Here is a 21,834-nt window from a genome sequence, read left to right as displayed (position 1 = left end):
CCCACCTTCGTCGGCTGGACCTCGTCCCATAAATTAATGAGATCTGGTCGTCCCAACAAAAATAGGCTTTGAGGTTAATCTCTTCGTTTCTCCCTACCCGGGAGAAGTTTAATCAGTCAAAAAAAAAAGAAAAAACTGACTGATATATCTGAATAAGCTTCTTTTGAGGCAGGAGCCCGTCTCAAAAGCAGGCACAGGCTAAGTCACCCTTCCCGGAAGTCACCTCCATTCTTCTTCTAAGCAAGCAAGCATCATTATCACAGTTCAAGATCACATTCCAGCTAGGCAAAATCATTCAAGGAGGGCTTGACCCCGAGGCCTGAGATTCCCCACTCCTGTTTTATATTTTATAATAGTCACCTTTGGGTGGGGGATTTTCTATTCTGGAAATGTCTACTTGGCTGAATTTCCTGTGTATCCTGTTATCACACAATTTCAATGTGAACAGCACTGCTTCAGTTATCTGAAAGTGCTGGATCTTCAACAAGCTGGTTAGCCACATGATACAGAACTATATCAATCTGATCAGCCATATTTTTCAATCTCATACAGGTCTCTGTACATGGAGAACTGTACATGCTTTGTATATACACAGAGAACTGTAAAAGGCAAAGCCCACTGTTGGGTACAGAAGCCAAAGAGTTTTGAGAAAAAGCCATTCCACAGCCAGCAGTTGGAAAGCACCAGTAGCACCCACTGGATGGTAGCCATACAAACCCTCCTAGAAAGAAATCCTAATTTGGGTGGCCAACTTTGAGTAGTGGGAAGCAGGAGATGGTGGCACATATAATTACACCGAGATGACATTAATTAACCTACATTTGATTAGACTGTTGACTAGAGTCTTAGAGTAAAAAAAAAATTAAATTGATAAACATCTTTGTTCAAGAGAAGACTTAAATAAAACTACCAGATTTGAAAAAGTAGTAGTATTTTTTTCTCTATCCCCACCTCCCTTTTGCCATTCTTAACAGCCTCTTAAAGTTCAGTATGAAGTAAATGTTTGTTTTTCCTTTGACTGACAGGCTATAAACTATAATTACTACTATTCGTTGAATGCCTGGTTGCTGCTGTGTCCCTGGTGGCTGTGTTTTGATTGGTCAATGGGCTGTGTGCCCCTTATTAAATCAGTCAGTGACTGGAGAATAATTGCACTAGCAGTTCTTTGGTTCTGCCTAATTGCTCTGATGTGCCAAGCCTTGTGCTCTGAAGACAGCCAGAAGAGAAGGTAAAAGACATTATTGAATTTTAAATTTCTAATTGGGTTGTCTGCATTATTTTCTTAAATCCAGCACTCTTCTTCTTCTTCCTCTTTTTTTAACAAATCAGTGGAATCAATATACCTTGGCAAACACATTTCAAATAAATATTTATAGCTCTGACTTGCGTTCTCTTCCCAATTTAGCTCCATCATTTTTCACACTGTCTATGGGGAGGCAAACTTGTAAAAGGGAGGTACGGATGGCTGCTTTATGTTCTTCCTGAAATGGCATTTTAAGATCCTTAACTCTGTATGGGGTAAAAAGTAATTTGTGGTCCGAATAAAGTGTAATTGATGTATGTTGTTTTTCTCCACCTCTTTCAGTAGTGTTTCTTTTGTTAAAAATAAATAAATAAAAAGAACTTAAGAAAGAACTTTTTTGGGGGGGGGAATGGTTCTGGTTGTTGATTAAAAAATAAAATGCTGCCCCAGAATGATTACTCTTTGTCAGCCAGAGAGAAAATAATGGAGGTGGGGGGAACCCCTGTCGTCTTACAAAAATGAAAGTTACTTTACAAGGATGAGTGGTAAAACAATAATTTCTGAGAAGATATTCTAGGTGCTCTTCTGGTGTTCTTGACAAGATTATATATAAATCTTGAATTAAACATTTAATCTTTTTAATTGGCAAAACTGTCCGTGCTAAAATTGGCCTTTAATTCTTCCACTAGGGTGCATGCTTATATTGATCTAATTTTTCCTTTGGAAAAAAATTAAAATAAATTACTGAATAGCACTTTTGAGTCTTAATAGCAGTTCACGTACATTATGTCAGTAGTCTTACAACAGTCCTGTACAAGGTAATATTATTGCCATAGGAGAACATAAGAACATCCAGTCCAGCATCCTCTTCTCACAGTGGCCAACCAGATGCCTGTGGGAAAGCCACCAGCAGGACCTGAGCAGAAGAGAGCACTCTCTGCCCTCCCTGCAGTTTCCAGTAACTGGTATCCAGAAGTATACTGCCTCTGACTATGGAGGCAGAGCACAGCCATCACGGATAATAGCCATTGACAGCAAGCGAGTGGCACTCTGAGAAATAGCGTCTTGCCTAAGGTGTGAGCTGAACCAGCAACTTCACAGCAGGCACTCTTAAACCCTATACCAACTGCCATCTTTTTGTTTGTGTTCACCACATAGGTGCAAATACAGTTTGTGTTTTTGCTTAGGGAATTTTCCACCACCAACCTGATTTTGCTTGGCAGATATTTAAAGTTTCTTTTGTCCAATGCTAATGTTTTGTTGATAAGCCATCAGAATATTTTCTTCCATATATGTGTTCCTGGATGATATCTGGAATGAACAAACTCTGCAGTATCCTGGAATCACAGAAAGGAGAGTTGACATAAATATGTATTTGTGCAGTTAATCTTTTGTGCTTGATCATAATATAGTGGAGAAAAACCAAGACAGATATGCACGGTCTGTGGTAAGCCATAGAGAAGGAAGAACTCTTGTAAAGTCCCAGTGATACCAGTGGTGACACTGTGGAGGCATTTTGCTAAAATCTAGAACTTGATGCCATAAGGAAGCACTTCATATTCATTGGTGTTTCTCATTATACAGATTTAATTTAAGGGGTGGGCATTGGCCCTGAGATTCACCGTGTACCTGTGCTTTTTAAAATATTCTGATCGCTTTCTGAGTCACTCTGTGCTTTGTCCGCTTTGACCTGTGAGTTGGGTTCACAGAAACAAAGCACTGTGTTTCCCACTAACTCTTGTGGGGAATATAAAAACAGCTATAACTTGTTTCCTTTTTGACAGAAGTAGATCAAATATGCAGGCACAGGAACCCCTCCAAACTGAATTAAACCTGTCGAATCCCAGCAGGTAATTTCCGTGGGTTTTGTGCAATGCATATTTTAAAGTGTGATATTTTAAATAAAGGAAAACAACTTTTTTGTTTTCCGCCAGACATGGACTAAAACCCCAAAATCCATATTAGTTTCATAATTTCAAGTGGGGAGTGGGGGATTGTCTTTCTTACCTTAAAATAGTTAAGAGATGGCTGAGTGGTGTGTGTTCTTTCTTGCACACTTTTAAAAACATTATTAGCTTCCTAGCAACTGGCTTAGCTTTCGGGTGCTTGTTTGTGTCCTCCAATAAGGCATTACAAGTGAGGCTGTCCAGAATGCTGCCTGTGGAGTGTTGAAGAGTTCTAGATTATTTTTTTCCCCAAGCAGAGCAGTAAACATTTTTTAAAATGTTTTTTAATGTCTTTAATAAACATTTTTATTAATCTCAGCTGCTCTGTTTCAACAACGATGAAAGCATTCAGAGCTCTTCAGTGCTTCACAGGCAGCATTCTGAATAGCCTTGCAAACCCCATGGACCTATTTATTTATCTATTAAATTTATATCTTGCCCTTCCTTTCAGAAGGAGTCCAAGGTGGCAAACAAAAACACCCTAAAACATCTTAAAACCAAAAGACTTTAAAACATTTTTAAACAACGTATCTTTTAAAACATTAAAACCTAGAAAACATACAGACATAGAAAAACATGGAAATATAGTGTACAGAAAAAGTAGAGTACAGAAATAACAGATATCAGGTTGCATGTATCCAGATATCAAGTCTTAGCATAAAAGCATCATGGTAAGTATTGAGTTGTTCATCCTATAACTTATTTTCTACTTTTCAGAATCCTGACATTGGGACTGGGATTTCTCATTATCCCTTTTCTTCCTGCAAGTAACCTGTTCTTTCGAGTTGGATTTGTTATTGCAGAAAGAGTAACCTACCTCCCCAGTATTGGCTTTTGCATGCTGATTACATACGGATTCAGTTTATTGAGCAAACAAGCTAAAAACAAGGTACTAACAAAAGGATCCTTATCACTTGACAACTGGGATACACAAAAAAGCTTTAAACTGAGTTCTTTAACATGTGTCTCTTGTCTCCAAGAAACTGCTTGTTGCTGCTCTGCTGGGCCTCTTGCTGGTAAATGTATGGCGTTGTATTGTCCGCAGTAACCAGTGGAGATCTGAAGAGCAACTTTTTAGAAGTGCTTTGTCTGTATGTCCACTGAATGCCAAGGTAAGTTTGGGGTTTTTTTAGTACATTGGTGATATCCAATGCTAGTCATACTCTTAAGTAGACTCACTGAAAAAATGGACTTAAATGGATTGGTTTTGTTGGGTTTACTTTGAGTATGACTATGACTAATACTGGATATTGCCTAGTAATAATATATTGCAGTTCAGCTTCTCATTCCTGACATTATTTTGTCGGAAGATTACATTCTGACCCTTGAGTTATTCTCCACGAATCAGTCAGTATATACTAGACTGTGCAACTGCTTTGTCCAAATTCTGAATACTGAGGCAAGACAGGTATATTTGGACGAAAGCGGGACCCTTCCAAGGTGAGCATCCCTCCAAGTGATCGAAAGCGAAGAGCTCCCTCCCCCCAAGGTATTTGGAGATATCTGGAGTTTTAAAAAACCAGAATGTAAGCTAGACAGCCCATCTCCAAAATGAGTTTGCTCACTGAGAAGTCTGTTTTCTAATCCAGGACTAGAATTTCACCCAGTGCTCCAGTAGAAGATAGCTTCCTATGTTCCTGTGATCAGTTAGCTACAAGTTGACTAGCTTGTATTATTTCACTTATTTTTATATATTCCATTTATATTTTTTTAAATGAGGTTGTAATAATATCTGTTTTTATCTGATGATTCGATGATCGGTTGACTATAATAAAATTTGATTTGATTTGAAGTTGACTAACTAAACTACAGAGTATTTATTATTGGTTTTTAGAGGAAGAGAGCCAAACAAGATTTTACTGACTGGAACAATTAACCCTAATTAACAAAGCAGTCTGTATTGCTAAAATGTCATAAGCATGCTATCAGTTTAGAGCTATATTTTCAGGCCTTATCATCAAGAACAGCAGTAATGATATAACATCATCCATATGCATTGCAATGTGTAAAGAGAAATCCCTATCTTGAAGTATAAATTTGAACAAAAGTAAAGGGGGATTAAACATTGGAAAGTATTTTCGTTGAGTCATTTTTTTCTAAGGAAGTTCAAAGACTGTTTTTGTTCCTCTGTCATTTGGATTTAACTTTGTAATATAGCTACATACCTGAAGTATAAACTCAAGACTCCTTACTGTTTGAATAAATTAGGTAAAATATGGTAAAAATATGGCACCCTGGGCTCCTGAGTGGAAGGGCAGGATATAAATCTAATAATTAATAAATAAATAAATAAATAATAAAATAAAGCACCCCTAACACATTGAGATGTAATTTTATAAATACATAGTCTCAAAACTTTACCTAGCAATTTTTCCACTCATAAGTAATGTTTGTAAGTCTAGTGGGACACTTGTGTCCATTTCCCATCATTTAGAGTATTGGTCTTCAACTGGTGGGCTGGGACCTACTACCAGGTTGTGGCCTGATCCAAGGTGTGTTGCAACAATAGCAATACCACCATACAAAGATATGAAGAAAATTAAGAAATGGGTCCCCAAATGCATGTTCCGGTTAAAGGTGAGGCAAAACTCAGTGCCTAGTCACATGCTATTAATTTAAGTAGTCATTGTTGCAATCTGGCTTGCAGCCCAGGTTTCTATGTTGGGCTTACAGAAACGACAGCTGGAGAAATCTTACTCATTTCTTTATTTCTCAGTTAACAACTCCCAAGAAAAACTATCAGTGACAGTAAAGATGTAGCCTCAGAACTAAGCCAGCGCTGAGGATTTCTTTTAATGACATGAATGAGCACAAGAGGATTGCAGAGAATTGAAGAACTGTATCATTCTTCGTTTGCATAATGTTTCTCTGGAAATCAGGTCAAACCCTGCTTTTATGCATTATTAAAAGCAGTGGCAGGCTATAGAATTGTTAACAACAGTGTAGCGTATTTGCCCTGCATCAAAGTTGAATTAGTTCATGAACCAGCTTGGCCATCCCCACCCTTTCCTCATTACAGTTGCTTATGCAGAAAATCTAAACAATTGAATTATTAATTTTCTAGTCATGCTTTATTCTAGAAGATAACAAAAGGCAGGTTACTGTGCTTGATAAACCAAAACAGAATGATCGAAATCTGAAGTATAAGAACCAAAGTGAGCAGAATGTTCTACAGTATCTACAATATTGTCAGCTAATTTTTAAAAACTTAAAAAAACGTTCTATGGCCGTGCAAAGAATTCGGATTGCCTGCTAGTGATTGCTACCTCCCTCATAGAACTGAGTTTCCACAGATCCTTAAGGAGAGGGAATAGAGGAGCCATGAAAGTTTAATATATGGCTTTTGTGTCTGGCATTTGTTTATAAGAAAAGGTGGAATAAACTTTTCTGGATCTAGGGAACACATTGCCCCAGTTTGGTTTGGGATTGGGCAGGAGCAGCTTGCCCTAGCAAAAGCCTCCTGACAGCAGCATTGCTGCTGCTCACTGGGAGGGGTAAGAACACATATACAGGAGGACTGGATTGGCTTCACCACTGTGCCTGTGCAGCCCCAGCAAAGCTGCTGCTGCTGGGAGGCGATTGCTGGAGCTCCATCCCACCGGAGAAGCAGCTCCTGGGGTGGGGGGTCACACCAAAACAAAATGCAGATATATGACCTTTCTCTCATTCTACTCTACATGTAGTCTTTCACACTTCCTTACTGTAGAATCTAACCTATTCATTTGTAAAAGTTGAAGATACAATTCCTACCTCTGTTTCATTAGGAAGGTGGTGTTTTTCTTGTTGTTTTAACTCTGAACTCAAGATTTATTTAGAGGATATAAGATGCTTTGAGTGTGTTTCTGTGTATAGGATTTATATACCCTTCTTTCATATTGTGTTTCAAGGCATTCTTAGCAAGGAAACACAATTCATCAGTTGCCATGATTTAACCAATTGTATTGTTATACTACTGCTTTATCTTCTCCTCTTTGGCAGTAGGAGTAGTATTTGTAGTGGCACCTACCCTTTGGAATTCCCTCCCCTTAACTATTAGATTGGTACCATCTCTGTTATCTTTTCGGCACCTACTGAAGACCTTCCTCTTTCAACAAGTCTTTTAAGTAGAGACCTTATCCTCCGTCTGTGTTGGAATTGCTTCTTAAGATGTTTTTAAAGCTTTTTTAAAATATGTTTTTCAAGATGTTTTGTTTTAATATATTTTAATGTCTGTTTTTATGATGTTTAGAGTGTTTTAGTGTTTTCGTTTTCCGCCCTGGGCTCCTACTGGGAGGAAGGGCGGATTAATAATAATAATAATAATAATAATAATAATAATTTGCTGGTAAGTGAAAAAAATGAATCTAGCCTCAGCTGGTATACAAAAATGTTGGAGGCCCAGACTAATTGTATGGATGTAAGGACTTACTGTCTGGTTGAGGCTCGTGTGTGCACTAAGGCCTACTTATCCCTTTCCCAGGATAATTAACCTGCATCATCATATCAACCCTAATGGGCACTGGGTTGCTGCTGCCACAACCAACAAGAATAGCCCTGTCCTCTTCTGTGGCCAATGGCAGCATGCAAGCCAAGATATAGGCACCATCATCAGTTAATATAATTCACTTATTATGGTGAAGTCGGCATAGGACCAAGACATGGAGAGGCAACTTTTTAGGTTCATTTTGGACCTGCAATGAACTCACACACAAGATCCTGTAGGATGGTACCAGTCATCATCTGTATCATTGTTACCTGGAAAGAAGAGCTCACCTCAAATGTGTCATGTGCAAGTCTAGCATCTGACATCCTCAGGTCAGCTGTGTTGTCCGAAAGGCCTGGGGACAGAAGAGAGACCAGGATGACAAGATAATAAGGGTTGTAGTTCCACTAGAAAACTTGCTGGTTTATGATGGACTGTTGCCCGCTCTTCCATACAAATGCCCTAAGTGGTGTGTAAAGTTCAAAGGTACTAGAAAAATGCATTAAAAAAAATCTCTCTCTCTGGCCGAGGCTAAAACACTTGCCCCAATATATCACTCTTCTATATGCAAGGTATTTCTTTTTAGGATAGAGGAACATTTATCGTAATTGATGAAGGTATTTTTGTTTTGTTATTTGTGGATATCTTGTTAACATGATAATATGTGAAATGGATCCTTGAGTATTGCCAATTGTTTATTTTTAGTTATATTTTGAATTATTAGACTATGACAGTGTTTTTTGGTATATTTTGTCATTTCTTGAGTACAATAATGTAGAAAGGTGGTATACAAATTAAAAAAGAAAAAAAAAGAAATAAATAATACAGTCCCTCCAGAAATCTGCAGGGCTGGAATTTGGATAGTCAGCAGATCTAGTAGGTCATATCTGTTTTTCACTGACCTAAAGCCTTTTGTAAGTATTTACATTGCAATTTTGAAAAAGACATTCAACCAAAGTATATCAGAACAACATGGGTAAGAATTTCTACTCAGTGAGCTCTGTTGGATAAATGTTCAGTTAACTTCAAAAACTTGCTGAAGATTTACATTTTTGCTGGGATGTTTATTCTCCCATTATTTTCTGCTTCATCCCCCAAATTCTTCTGTCATACTCTCTGAAGCTACATTGTTTTATTTTTTCTGGCAGCTCTTAATGCTGTTGAAACATATCATGACTGTGTTTAATACCTAATAGAGGTCCTGCTATATGCCCTGCTTGCTGTCACCACTGTGCCAAGAAAGAGGTATCACTGGGGGGGGGGGGCAAACAAGCTGCGTTGAGCTAGCCCAAAACTTCAGAGGGTCTGAGGCTTGACTCAGCATGAACAGTCAAAGTACAAATATTTATTTCAAGCTATCCCTTTTTTGAAGCTTGACACATCACTGTAAATAATGCATAGTATTAAGAAGGTGGTAATCACCACATCCAGTGTATATATGTTTGTAGACAAAGGTACACTGCTTTGTTCAACCATAAATTTATTTCAAAAATGGCAGTTCAGAGAAAAAAAACTGCATTACTCATATCTAAGAGCAATAAATGTCTGGAACAATTAATACAGTTCTGACCTTTACTTTCAGGTTCATTACAATGTTGGCAAAAACTTGGCTGATAAAGGCAACCAAACTGCTGCAATCAACTATTACAGGGAGGCTGTCAGGTATGAGCTGCTTTGCTGTTTAAAAAAGGAACAGGAAGTAGATGCAGGGTATTGATTTATTGATCTGTAAGAAAGAGCCTGTAGGGCATGACATATCAATGAACAGTGTAAAATAAAATAATTTTATTAGAATTATTCAAAAGAGAATTTAATCTACGGAAAAAAGTTCCGTAACAGTAGTTTTGTTTGGTTAGGAAAAAGTCGAATATGAGCTTAAAATGTTGACAGTGTGACACAGGAAAGACCTGTTAGGTGGTCCTGCCCCAACCCTGATTTGGATAGCTGCTGAAAAATTGGAAGATCTAATAGGTTATTGAATTTCAATCTGGTGGGTTGTTTTCAATGCTAATCCGACTCAGAAATTAATGGACCAAGTTAGTCATATCCTTTAATTTTAATGGAACTACTGTCAGTAGGATTGGCATTGGATGTAACCCAATTTTTTTTTATGGAGATATATACACACACACTAAAGAACAATGATACACAGCAGATTATAACATGGTGTGAAACTGATTTATAGGGGCAAGAATGACAATTGTGTTTTGGAAGTAGTGTGAGATCCCAGAATTATTAGAAGAGAAGAATATGAGATATTGCAAACATAACAAACTTCACTAATACTTAGTTAAGTATGGTCAAATGAATGAAGGCAACGAATGGGATGACTTGTTAAAAGGATGCTTGTGAAAAAATTGAATAAGGAACACCTGTATTCCTGTTTTTAAATTTAAAAAGATACACTGTCTAAGTAAAAGAGCTGTCCTTTACATGCCGGGTACTTGTTCTGCAAGCAAGCACCACTGATATCAAAGCCAGCCTAGCCATGAAGTTACATGAAAGCTGCTTTTCTCGGCGGCACATTCTGTAGAGGGCGCCATTTTCTGCCTCTCTTTTTTAAAAAAGAAATAGCTCCAGCTTAGAGAAAGATGGTGATGGTGATTTCATGCATCCTTAATGTGCTTAAAAGTGCCTAAGTTTCACTCTGGTTGAGATAAAAATGATAGGGCGAGTGGGAGAGTTGCTGGCTATAACTATGTAGATGAAAGAAAATGAGTCAAGTTACCGCTTTCAAGCAAGTAATTTTTTCCCCCCCTTTACATCCCAGATTGAATCCTAAATACGTGCACGCTATGAACAACCTGGGAAATATCTTAAAAGAAAGGAATGAACTCCATGAAGCTGAAGACCTTCTGTCGCTAGCTGTACAAATACAGTACGTTTTACATACCCAACTCCAGTTACTGTTGCACAAAGGATGTAAAAGGAAACTTGTGCCCCATATACTAAAATGTATCCAACAATTTTGCCTAGGCCTGATTTTGCAGCAGCATGGATGAATCTAGGAATAGTGCAGAATAGCTTAAGGAGGTATGAAGAAGCAGAGCAAAGCTACTGGACTGCAATTAGACACAGAAAAAAATACCCAGATTGTTACTATAATTTAGGACGCTTGGTAAGTGTATTTAATTATGTTTATACTAATATCACCAAGAGACTAAGATGGAATGGATTTTGATTGCTGCCTCTGTGCATACTTACTAGGAAGTGTCCTGTTGAGGTTTGCTTGGATGCATGTAAACTCTGTGAAGCTATTAGAACGTACATAGATCGGGGTAAGGCTATTACTATATCCCAATCCACTCACCCCAGTTGTAGCTCGAGATTTTGGGTATTTGAGATGTGCTATATTTATTTACTTATAGGGTACCTACATTAACTAAATGTTGTGAATAAACAATAAAGATGCAAGACCTGCCTCCAGACTTACTGTCTAACAGGCTAGGGAAGAGAGTATAGAAAAAAGGTAGAGGAAGGATATTAGTTTGAAAATGCCAGAACAAAAAGGTGCATTAACAGATATTTAAATCCTGCTGGAGCCTTACTGACTTTCCCTTACTGCTGATCTTGCTGGGAAGGAGGGTTTTCTCCTACCTACCAGCCTTAATCCTCTGCCCAGACTTACATGTACAGAATACACATGCTCTACTTTGGGCTTATTTAATTTTATTTATTTCCTGCCTTTCTAGCTCAAAACTGAACTAGTTCAAAGGCAGCTAACATATGGAAATGGCTTTCCTTCAAGTCGATTCCAACTTATGGCCACCCTACGAATAGGGTTTTCATGGTAAGCGGTATACAGAGGGGGTTTACCATTGCCTTCCTCTGAAGCTGAGAGGCAATGATTGGCCCAAGGTCACCTAGTGAGCTCCATGGCTGTGTGGCGATTTGAACCCTGGTCTCCCAGGTCGTAGTCCAACACCTTAACCGCTACACCACACTGGCTCACATATACAAAAATATAAAATTACAGTCACAAAAAATACTAAAAACCTAACAAATCAGTAGCAAACAAAGTATCATCACCAAAAGTAAAACAAAGAAACCTAAAGAGAAGCAACAAAACTGACAAATATGCAGACTGGGGCTAAAGAAAAATATGTTTTCAGAGGTGGAGGGAATCAGGGAAGCACACACAAGTTTTTCACAGATGATTGGCAGAGTGGATTCTTAGGATAAGAAAATGTTGACCGATGATAACGGCTTGGTTCTAGGATTGAAACTATGGACTAGTTCACACATGCATATCACTTGATAACTGGCAGTTAAATATGTGTACTAATTTATTTATGTATGTATTAACCATTTAATATTAAGAAGATTCCTAGGTGATGCACAAAGTTGTAATAAAACTATTCACATAACAAATAAATACAATGTATGTTGATTTTTATATTTACAAGCACAACCATATAAAGCAGCAGTAAGAGACAGACTAAAAACATTCAACTATGGAGCAGAGTTCTTTAATTCTGTTGAAATGCACTCCAGAAACTCATGGTTCAGTTTGGTGTAATGTCTTTTGAGATCACAGACGTGACGTAAAAGGTCTTATCTGTAGAAGGGAAATTGAGAAAAGATTATTGGCTTTTATGTTGGTTTAAATATTTTATACTTGGTTTTTCTGTAATGCTATGCAAAAAGACTTTAAAAAAATTGAAAACATAGCTGAGATGATATGACATTTCTGTCTGTTGTATCTGTGAAGATCCATTCCTACATGCAAGTCACACTTGATGCTGTAGTCATGACATTATGAACTTACAGATGGAGACTAAGTTTCAGAAGTTCACAAAGGCATTTACCAGTGTGGCACAACAGTACTTTGCCATGTTTCATGGAGTTTCCTAATATTCACAGAGTAGGCACAATGGACAAATAACCTTGCACTCTAACCTCTAGTGTTATTACCCATATTAGTGGAAGAGAACTTTCACTGCAGTTTGCCTTTGACCATTATAAATCATTTTCAAGAACTTGTCCACAATTACTTGCTATTCTAATTTATTCATATTACACATATGTCTTTTGCAAAAAGGAATAAGAGCAGGGGTGGGACTAGGGCAAGGATCTAGCCTATTCGGGACTGCCTCTACTGTATTTGCTATTATATTGCCATTCATATTACTTTCAGTATGCTGATCTAAATCGCCACATAGATGCATTGAATGCATGGAGAAATGCCACTGTTCTGAAACCACAACACAGTTTGGCTTGGAACAATATGATTATATTGCTTGATAACACAGGTATGATATAAGACTTAAATAAGTGATGTATTTGCATAGTTGTGTTTGCCCCACTCATTATTTAGTTGAACTAAAACTAGTGTGCTGTTCCACACATGGAGCCCCAGTCCAGAAGTGTGTTTGTGACTAGCTCTACATGCTCAGCAAGACTTTGGAGTGGTTCTCTAGTAGCACCTTTATCAACACCTCACCACTTCCATTCAAGCTGCCTTTGAAACTCTCCTGGTAGTCTGCTGTTCTGGGGAAAAACAAGACATGCCTAAAGCATTCCTTTGAAAATCAACTTTTAATGCAGATTCTTGTGTCAATTCTTTGTTTTCTAACAAATACTTGCAAGCCTTTGAATCATTTGTAAAACAGGTGTTCATCATTTGGAAAAAACATAAATGAATTTTAAAGGAAATGATAAACGGATCACTGTGTTCTAATAATCTGACGTAGTAATTTGCTGTGGTGGTGCCCATATTTGCATGTGAGCTTTCCCTGCCCAAGTTTCCTTTCCATTGAAATCAGTGGGGTAGTGCACGTGTAAAAATGTTCAATGTGCATAGAGGACGTGCTGGTGATTCTGGATCAGGGTATAAAGTCTTCACACATTAGCGGTGCTGGCTGGGGATGATGGGAGTTGTCGGCCAAAACATTTGGAGGGCTGGTGAAGACTGCATTAGTAGTTCTACTTACTTCAGAGCAGCTACCATTTGGAGAAGGAATGTATCAGATTGCTGTCATCTTCATCCCCTGATAACATCTGGAGCTGTGCCAATGTCCAGTAGATTAGTTAGGTCTTGATTTTATTAGCCCCAAGTACCTGTCATTTTACTCATTAGCTAGCCACAGCCTGTTTTCATTTCCTGGGGTGGAGCTTACAGGGTTCCATCTGAAACTCTTTAGTGCCTTGATTTTCAGTTTATGCTCACTTCTTAATATGAAATGAATTTTGCAATTTCTTGATTTGCTTGTGTGCACACTGTGATCATAGTGTACAAATAAATATACTGCAATAAATACAGCACAATCCTAAACCTTTCTATTCAGAAGTCAGTCTCATTGAGTTCAATGGGACTTACTCCCAGGTAGATGGGGATAGGATTGTAGCCAAATATTTTAGTATCTTTTAAATTGATGTGTGGCTTCTGAATATTTCATAGAATCATAGGATAGTAGAGTTGGAAGGGGCCTATAAGGCCACCGAATCCCACCCCCTGCTGAATGTAGGAATCCAACTTAAAGCATACCCTACAGGTGGCTGTCCAGCTGCCTCTTGAAGGCCTTCAGTGTCACTTTGTAACACATTTAAAATCTGGCAAAATTTTCATCTGATCTTGATATCATAATGCACAATTCATCATTTGCAAGAATTCACTTTTGTCTTATATTTCATTTATGGAAAAAAGCTAAATCATGAAAAAATGCCATTCACCACCCTTTTCTTTCTTTTCTTATGTTCCTAGGTAACTTGGCACAAGCAGAAGCTGTTGGGAGAGAGGCTTTAGAATTAATACCCAATGATCATTCTCTTATGTTTTCACTGGCAAATGTATTGGGGAAATCACAGAAATACAAGGTACCAGAACATTTGTAATCATAAATTTTAAGTAAAATAATTATCAAATGTATTTCTCCATATTTTGTCCTCAAAAGTGTCTGGCTCATATTAGAGGCTGATTGAAGAATTGCACTACAGATATACATAGCAAAATATACATGCCTGTATTTGTAACATGATAACATCTGCATGTTGCCATGGGTGGGGTGGGGGAACCTACTCATGTAAGGTGTTTAGAGCTCCCCCTTTTATTCAAGCTCAGCTGTGATCCAAACAATATACTGTCTTGATCTGTAAAAACACAGGTCTTTCCAAGCTGTCAATCACCTTCTATAGATGGTTTCTAATCTCCCTTCTCCCTCAAGAGATGAAGACATGCTTACAGATGTGTTTGAGGAGTATCGATCACTGGAATAGCCTACACACATACACACACCAGTTTTTGGGTGCCGGATCTTTCTAGCACATCTATTACCCAGTTCGCTCAAAATAAGTAATGTTGCCAAACAGCTGGGCATGTAGCTGGGCTTTCTAAACCTGCAGATTTACACTAGCCTTGATTTTCTGAACACAAGAATAATTTCATTGATCACACAAATGGAAATAGGAAAAATGTCAGAGCACATAGGTAACTATAGAAAATAAATTTTCAATTGGATGGAGGTTTCCCAGGACTCTGAGGTTTTTCCATAGGCCAAAACTTCATTTTTCAAAGATATTCTAATAGTCCAATTAGCTCTTGAGGGCTAAACTAATTTAAGGAGCTAGTTTCATCCCTAGCTGATGTTCTCAAGGGTCAAACATTCACATGAGATGGGAATACACACTTTAAAATGAGCCTTTACTTAGTATCTAAAAGATCCCCTCACTGTAGGCTGTTATATGATTAGAATCTAGACTTGCAGAATTTATCATTTCAAATGAAGGAATTGGTGATTAAGGGAATTGTTTTGTGCAAGCAAAGGTCATGGCCACCTAACACCTTAAGCCAATGTTTTCTGATTGTATGGTTTCATAACTGCCTTAATGAAGGCAGTTTGGTTTTTACAGAGAACTCTTGTATCAAAAAAGGGCTTTTCTATTATTTTTTTAATTTTTAAGTAACATAACAAAGTATCAAAAAAGGGGGGCTTTCTGTCATAAGTGTTGGTCAGTGCCCTTTATACACTAAAGTAACATCTTGGAGAGAAAGCACATCTAAAGAGGGAAGACAAAATGTATAAACAGATTACTTGGGAAAGTTCAACATGCTGTAGCAGCAGGTTTTATGACTAACAAAAGGAAGTACTTCACATGACACATAATTTACTAAGCGTAGTCATTTTCTTTTATTTGTAAAATCGATACTCTGAGCTTTGCTTCTTAAGCAGTTGTCCAGTTTTGTTTCTGGGATCCACAGAGCAACTTAGACGTATTGAAGGGCTTGTGTATCCAAGTGGCACTTAGGCCACATCGCAATCTCCTTTTGAAAGTCCCCTCAGTTTCAACAGTAGTGTGCTATGTTGCAAGGGGGGTGGGGTTGCTGGAAATGAAGAACTAGCTGTGTGGTGCTTTGGATCCAGCCGATACATTAATCTTGAAAGAGTGCTGAAATCATACACTCATGGACTGTCAGTCCAAACCAGTATGACTATTTTATTACTAGTTTTCTTATCCACTCTTCACCATAAGGTCCCAGGGCAGGTTATAACAATGTAAGAATACAATATTAAAATCAGGTAGAACAATTTACAATCAGAACAACAGGGTGGATTCCAAAATTTTATATCTCAGCTGTTAAAGGCCAGAGTAAAGAGGTTATCTTCAGCATATGATGAAAACTATATAAAAAGGTGCCAGATACACCTCTGTGGGAAGGAAATTCCCCAGCTTGGGACTGCAACAGCCCTCTGCTGGGCCATCCACTCCCTGAACTCCTGAGGGTGGTGGAACTACCAGAGCCCCCCCATCTTAACACCAAAGAGGGCCTATTGGAAAGGTGATGGTCTTTCAGATATTTGGGGCCTAAGTCACTGCTTACCTGTCACTCACATAGTTGATGGGGACAAGGGCCATTGCAGGCTGTGCAATCTATACAGTAGTTTCCTACATTCACTCTGGTATATATCTGGGGACATATATAGCTGCTGCCATTCCCCAGGACAGTTTTGGCCGTCCCATTTGTAGCATGATATAGTTGTAACTCAAGATTGAGGACAATTGACATCTGACCTGCTTTTCATTTGAATCCAGCAGTCACCAGCTTTTAGTTAGGATTAGGTGTCCCAACGCATGTTACTTATCGCTTACGTATTTGGAAAGCTCCTCAGAGCTCTTCCTGGGTTGCTTTGAATATTACCATCTTGAATTTAAAAATGACAGTTCTCTACTGCCAGAGAGAGCATGATAATTGCTTAGAATAGATTGCTACTTGGTAAAGATAACCAAATGAGAGGTTTTGCACAAACCTGGTTACGATTGCATACACTGTGATTGGCTCCATATCTTGAGAGAAAATTTAGGTACTGTCCAAATGGCCTTCGAGCTGCTGGGAGGATACCTCACAATAAACAAGCAGCAGAGACTACTCTACTCTTTCAAAAAAAATTTCAGCTTAAGCAGAAGCACTAGATTCCTTACTTGGGAACATGCTGATGAGTTTTATGTAGGGAGGTAAACAAGCAAGAATGTCTTCCAGGACAGTTCAGAAACCACATAGAAAGGGTTGGCTGAATGTCCCAACTAGTTTTATGTTCTATACCAGCCTTTCCCAACCAGTGTGCCTTCAGATGTTGTTGGACCACAACTCCCATCAGCCTCAGCCAGCATTGCCAATGGTCAGGAAAGATGGGAATTGTGGTCCAACAACATCTGGAGGCACACTGGTTGGGAAAGGCTGTTCTATACAGCACAGCTAAAAGCTATAGTTCAATTGATAAATATAAAAACAAGCCATGGTTTTCCCTGAAAAAAGATTAGTGTTTGATACTACTTCAGCACTACTTTATACTACAGATAGACATATAATGTCTCCTGCTGGAAGGAAGGGCGGGATATAAATCAAGTAATAAATAAATAAAATAAACAATATAATGCTGCATTAAGTAGCCTTTTAATAATGTCAACATCAGCTGGATAGAATCATCTTTAAAGGTATTTTGAGTCATTCAGTTTCTTTGTTGACCTCTTATCTGTTTAAATCATTGGGTTTTTTGTGCAGTAATTGGGCAAATTGGATTATATGTTGTGTTCAAAGTTTAATGAAGTCATGCAGAAGAGATGTGTGTCTTGCAAAAATGAAAATAATGAGTCATGAGAATATTCAGGCGTCACAATTTTCACCAAAGAGATTTTATTTTAAGCAACAAGAAAAAGAAACACTTTGACCACATTTGAAGCAACAAAAAAAATGAAAGTTTTTCTTATAGAACATTTGTTCTTTCTTGAAATACTGTTTCCAAAACAAATTAGATAGCCCTTTAAAAATTTCTGGCCGCAATGTACCTGCAATAAAAATAGTTTCATCCCATTGATTTTATTGGGAGTAACTTAACTTTAATGCAAGCATGCAGATTTTAAGTGGTGATTTGCGTGATCATCCGGTTATAACACAGCCCACAACTCTTTTCTGTGTTCTTACTAGCACTGAAGTAATTACTGTTTAATTGACAGCAACTACCAGACAACAGCTGGATCAGGCTGTGAATTGTATTGTATGTATATCCATTAGAGAGAAGTAGAAGTGTGAATGCACATAAAAAATATGGTGACATAATCACATTAATAGACCACAGAGCATGAGGTAATTGGTGGTGTTTGGTTGTACTTGACATTGTATGCACTACAGAAATAGCTTGTCCTGTTGATCTCTTTTTCTGAATTATTCAGGAATCTGAAGCTTTGTTCCACAAGGCAATTAAAGCCAATCCAACTGCAGCCAGTTACCATGGCAATTTGGGTAAGACATTTTACAGTTCCCCTAGTGCAAACTTTTTAAAATCAGACATACTGCTTGTACTTCTTTTCATGTTCATTGTCTTAAAAAGTACTGTTTTTAAGGCATTCTTCTGTTGGCTAGATTTCTATTCTGCCTACTTGCTAAACAAATTGCCAACAAGAGAATGGTGTTCTAGAAATGCAAAGCCCATTGCATTGTATGATATACCAACCAGGCAGCACTCTGCAGCCCAGAGGTGGCTGCATGTCAATGGTGGCAAATTGGCTCTTTTGTGCCGTGCTTGCAAACCGCCATGAGCTCTCTTGATAAAAACAGCAATTTATGGCTCTAGCACAATCCACTCTTGTCATTCCTTGGCCCTTGCTCGGCTCCCAAACGTGTCCCCTCCAGCTGGCAACAGAGCAGGCTGCCACCACTCCGGCAGCCAACCAAATGTTTTAATGTTTTCTAAGTAATTGGCAAGATTGTCTGTTCTTCAACAACGCTGCTAACAAAAACTCCTCTTTGCTATTTCAGCTGTGCTGTACCATCGCTGGGGAAATCTTGACTTAGCCAAGAAACACTATGAAATCTCTCTGAAGCTTGACCCCACAGCAGCTGGGACTAGGGAAAACTATAGTCTTTTAAAAAGGAAACTGGACCAACTGAAAAAAAAGGGCGATGTCTGAGGTTTCTTCTCAGGCTTTGAATGCATGCTGCCTCCCATTTATTGGTAACATGGCTACTAATCACCAGGGAGAAGCATTCAGTCACACTGTCATTAAAAAACACAACCACCATCCAATAATGATAGCACCAGCAACGGATATTCAAATATTTCATGGAATCTAGCATCAGAAGTAAATTTCTTTACAAAAATAAAAATCAATCTTGGTTTAGAAATTTTCATTTGGAGAATTAAATAGTTTGTGTTTATGCTTTCAGATCTTTGAACCAATTTTAAAACCTGTTGCATATTTATGTTCTGATATTCAAAACTCCTGTGCTGGTAGGGGCAACTTATTAAAATGAAGAGTGGGACATATTCAAGATGCATGAACCAGGGGAGTGTATAAACACAACACAATACAACTTGGGAATGGAAAAGAATTGTAACTTTCAGTTTACATACAAAGGAATGTCAAAGGAATTCTGTCGCAGTGTTTGTATGGAATGTGGACCAGTAATAATAGCATCATTTTAAGACATAAATGTTGGTTGATAATCTCTGTAGAAACAATGCTTCAGTAATATGGAGGAGGATATTTCTTCTGGCAGGATTGACTCTGCTGTCAATACACTGGTAATATACCTGGTAAGAATGGAATAGACTCAACTAGTTTCCAAACAATTTATGATGAAGTCAAGATTGAAGTTTAATTCAAATTTATAGGTTCAGAATCTATATTTGTTGTACAGTTTGGGATGCAAAGGAAAGGTTGACATCAAAATACTTTAAACTGGAAAGCCTCTCATGCCTCGTAATTTGTCCAGAGTTTCATGGCGCTTAGTTGGGCCGTGGTTATTACATTTTTAGTTGATGGGGCCATTTACTTTGATTTTGATCTGCTATCTGGTAGCCACTTTCATGAGAGTTTCATCTGTGTAAATCCATGTGGCATGAAAGGTTTTTTTCATTCTCCTCTGGGAATGGTAGTAGACTTTATATCTCAATGGGTTAACAATTCCATAAAGAAACAAAGGCTAATTTAAGATGTTCTAAAATTCATCATGTGGAACATCCCCAAGGATGCAGCTGAGTGGAGGAAGTAATGTCTAATTTGGACCATCATGACCTAAAATAGCCAGTAAAGGGATATGATTGCAGGTTTTAGAAAGGACTTACTGTCAACATTGCACACTGGATACACTCAGATATCCACCTATGTAATCTTAACAGTCCCAGATATTCTTTTCCAGCTTTATTGGGTTGCATAAAGACCATTTACAAATGGTACAGGTCACCTCAAAATCGATGATCCTACATCAGGAAAAGGTCTGCTGTTCTATACTCCAATTTATTCTCAATTGGATTTTCTGGTGACAAAGTCAAAATCAAATGCTGCCTTTTTTGTGTGTTGGTATGTATATAGAGCCTGGCAGATATTGTTGCATTAGAATCCAGTCCTTTTTGTAAACAAGCAATTTTCTCAGAATAAGTTTTTTGGTTTTTTTAAAAAAGCAGTAGTTCATACAATATATGTAACAGTTGGTGTACTTGGCTTTGACAGCAGTTGTTATAGTTTTAGCCCCATCCTTAAAACAGGAATCTGCATGGACCTAATCTAGCCCTGAGTGCTACAAGGAGGGATCCAGGCATTGGACAGCATGCACATACTGAATTGGGATGTGCAGCTGTTCCCAAGATGTTCAAAATTTATCATTCCCCTGAATAAAAAGCAATTCCAACTGTTACAATACACAGGATGCTATGAGTCTCTTGCCATTTGAAAGAATATAAATAGTATGAATAACTTTAATAAAAGCATGGAATTGTGTATATAAACATATCTGAAAAAAGTGTACAAACTATAAATAGAAATAATTTCCACAGGTTGTAAAAACTTTTTTTAAAAATTGATTCAACAATTTCCCCCAACATGCACTGCTTACAGACCATTTTCTCAAATGGGACTTGGATGTAAGATCCTGGATTTGAAGAAACTTTTTTAGCACTCAAATATTTTAATAATATCAGAGCTTGGAAAAGTTACTTTTTTGAACTACAACTCTCATCAGCCCCAGCCAGCATGGCCACTGGATTGGGCTGATGGGAGTTGTAGTTCAAAAAAGTAACTTTTCCAAGCTCTGTAATAGGTCTATGTTTGAATATTGTTGATGTCTAATGTAATTAATTGTTGTTGTTGTCGTCTGCAGTTTACATGTAATATTACTGTTGTCTTCAGTTTACATGTAATATTTGTCCCTATTGGCCTGCACTATTTGTTTGGTATGAACCTAGTGAATTAATATTTCATGTAGAGCATGAAGCGGGTTTTTTTACTTAACTATTTTTTTAACATCCTGAAAACGTTTGGATCTCTGGTTTGAAAGAATTTGTAGATTGGCATTTGCTAGACTTTTATTGATCAACTATTTCTTGCAACTGATTCCCCTGTCCATCAGTTCTGATGTGTGAATGTAACCATATCTGAAAGCATTGCCTAGGCAAAAGCTTTGAATAGCATCCTTGGTTAAGATTGACTATAGGGCATGTCACATATTATGCAGAGCCAAACCCTAACTTTACCACCAAGTGTAAACTCATCATGGAGCTGCAACCAACCCTGACTCTGATAAATGTTGTTACATTCACAGGTGACATTTTCCCCTGTATGCTTATGGCATCTTGTGTGTGTGTCTCGGGGGGTGATACCTTTTAAAATGATGATTAAATTTAATACAAATTGTTATAATTCAGTTTTTGAACTTTCTTTTAAATTTAGAAACATTATAAAGTGCTTTTAAA

The 21,834-nt window shown here is 37.9% G+C and overlaps 1 protein-coding gene across 2 annotated transcripts in view; it reads left to right on the top strand.

Moving 5' to 3' along the window:
- The window catches only part of TMTC4 (transmembrane O-mannosyltransferase targeting cadherins 4), a 67,089-nt gene extending 47,821 nt beyond the window's left edge, over positions 1 to 19,268 (top strand). For both annotated transcript variants that reach the window (XM_061626597.1, XM_061626595.1), the window contains 10 exons: positions 1,026 to 1,228; positions 3,907 to 4,078; positions 4,170 to 4,301; positions 9,234 to 9,313; positions 10,422 to 10,529; positions 10,628 to 10,769; positions 12,789 to 12,903; positions 14,355 to 14,467; positions 18,317 to 18,386; positions 18,903 to 19,268. In XM_061626597.1, coding sequence (XP_061482581.1) covers positions 1,026 to 1,228; positions 3,907 to 4,078; positions 4,170 to 4,301; positions 9,234 to 9,313; positions 10,422 to 10,529; positions 10,628 to 10,769; positions 12,789 to 12,903; positions 14,355 to 14,467; positions 18,317 to 18,386; positions 18,903 to 19,054 — 1,287 coding nt within the window. In that variant the 3' untranslated portion in view covers positions 19,055 to 19,268. The remainder of the gene's footprint in view (positions 1 to 1,025; positions 1,229 to 3,906; positions 4,079 to 4,169; positions 4,302 to 9,233; positions 9,314 to 10,421; positions 10,530 to 10,627; positions 10,770 to 12,788; positions 12,904 to 14,354; positions 14,468 to 18,316; positions 18,387 to 18,902) is intronic.
- Positions 19,269 to 21,834: the final 2,566 nt, after the last annotated feature.

The sequence above is a fragment of the Rhineura floridana genome, chromosome 5, assembly GCF_030035675.1.
Source record: "Rhineura floridana isolate rRhiFlo1 chromosome 5, rRhiFlo1.hap2, whole genome shotgun sequence".
Classification (NCBI taxonomy): domain Eukaryota; kingdom Metazoa; phylum Chordata; class Lepidosauria; order Squamata; family Rhineuridae; genus Rhineura; species Rhineura floridana.
The sequence above is the reverse complement of the archived record's forward strand: the minus strand, read 5'-3'. Positions and strand labels throughout refer to the sequence as shown.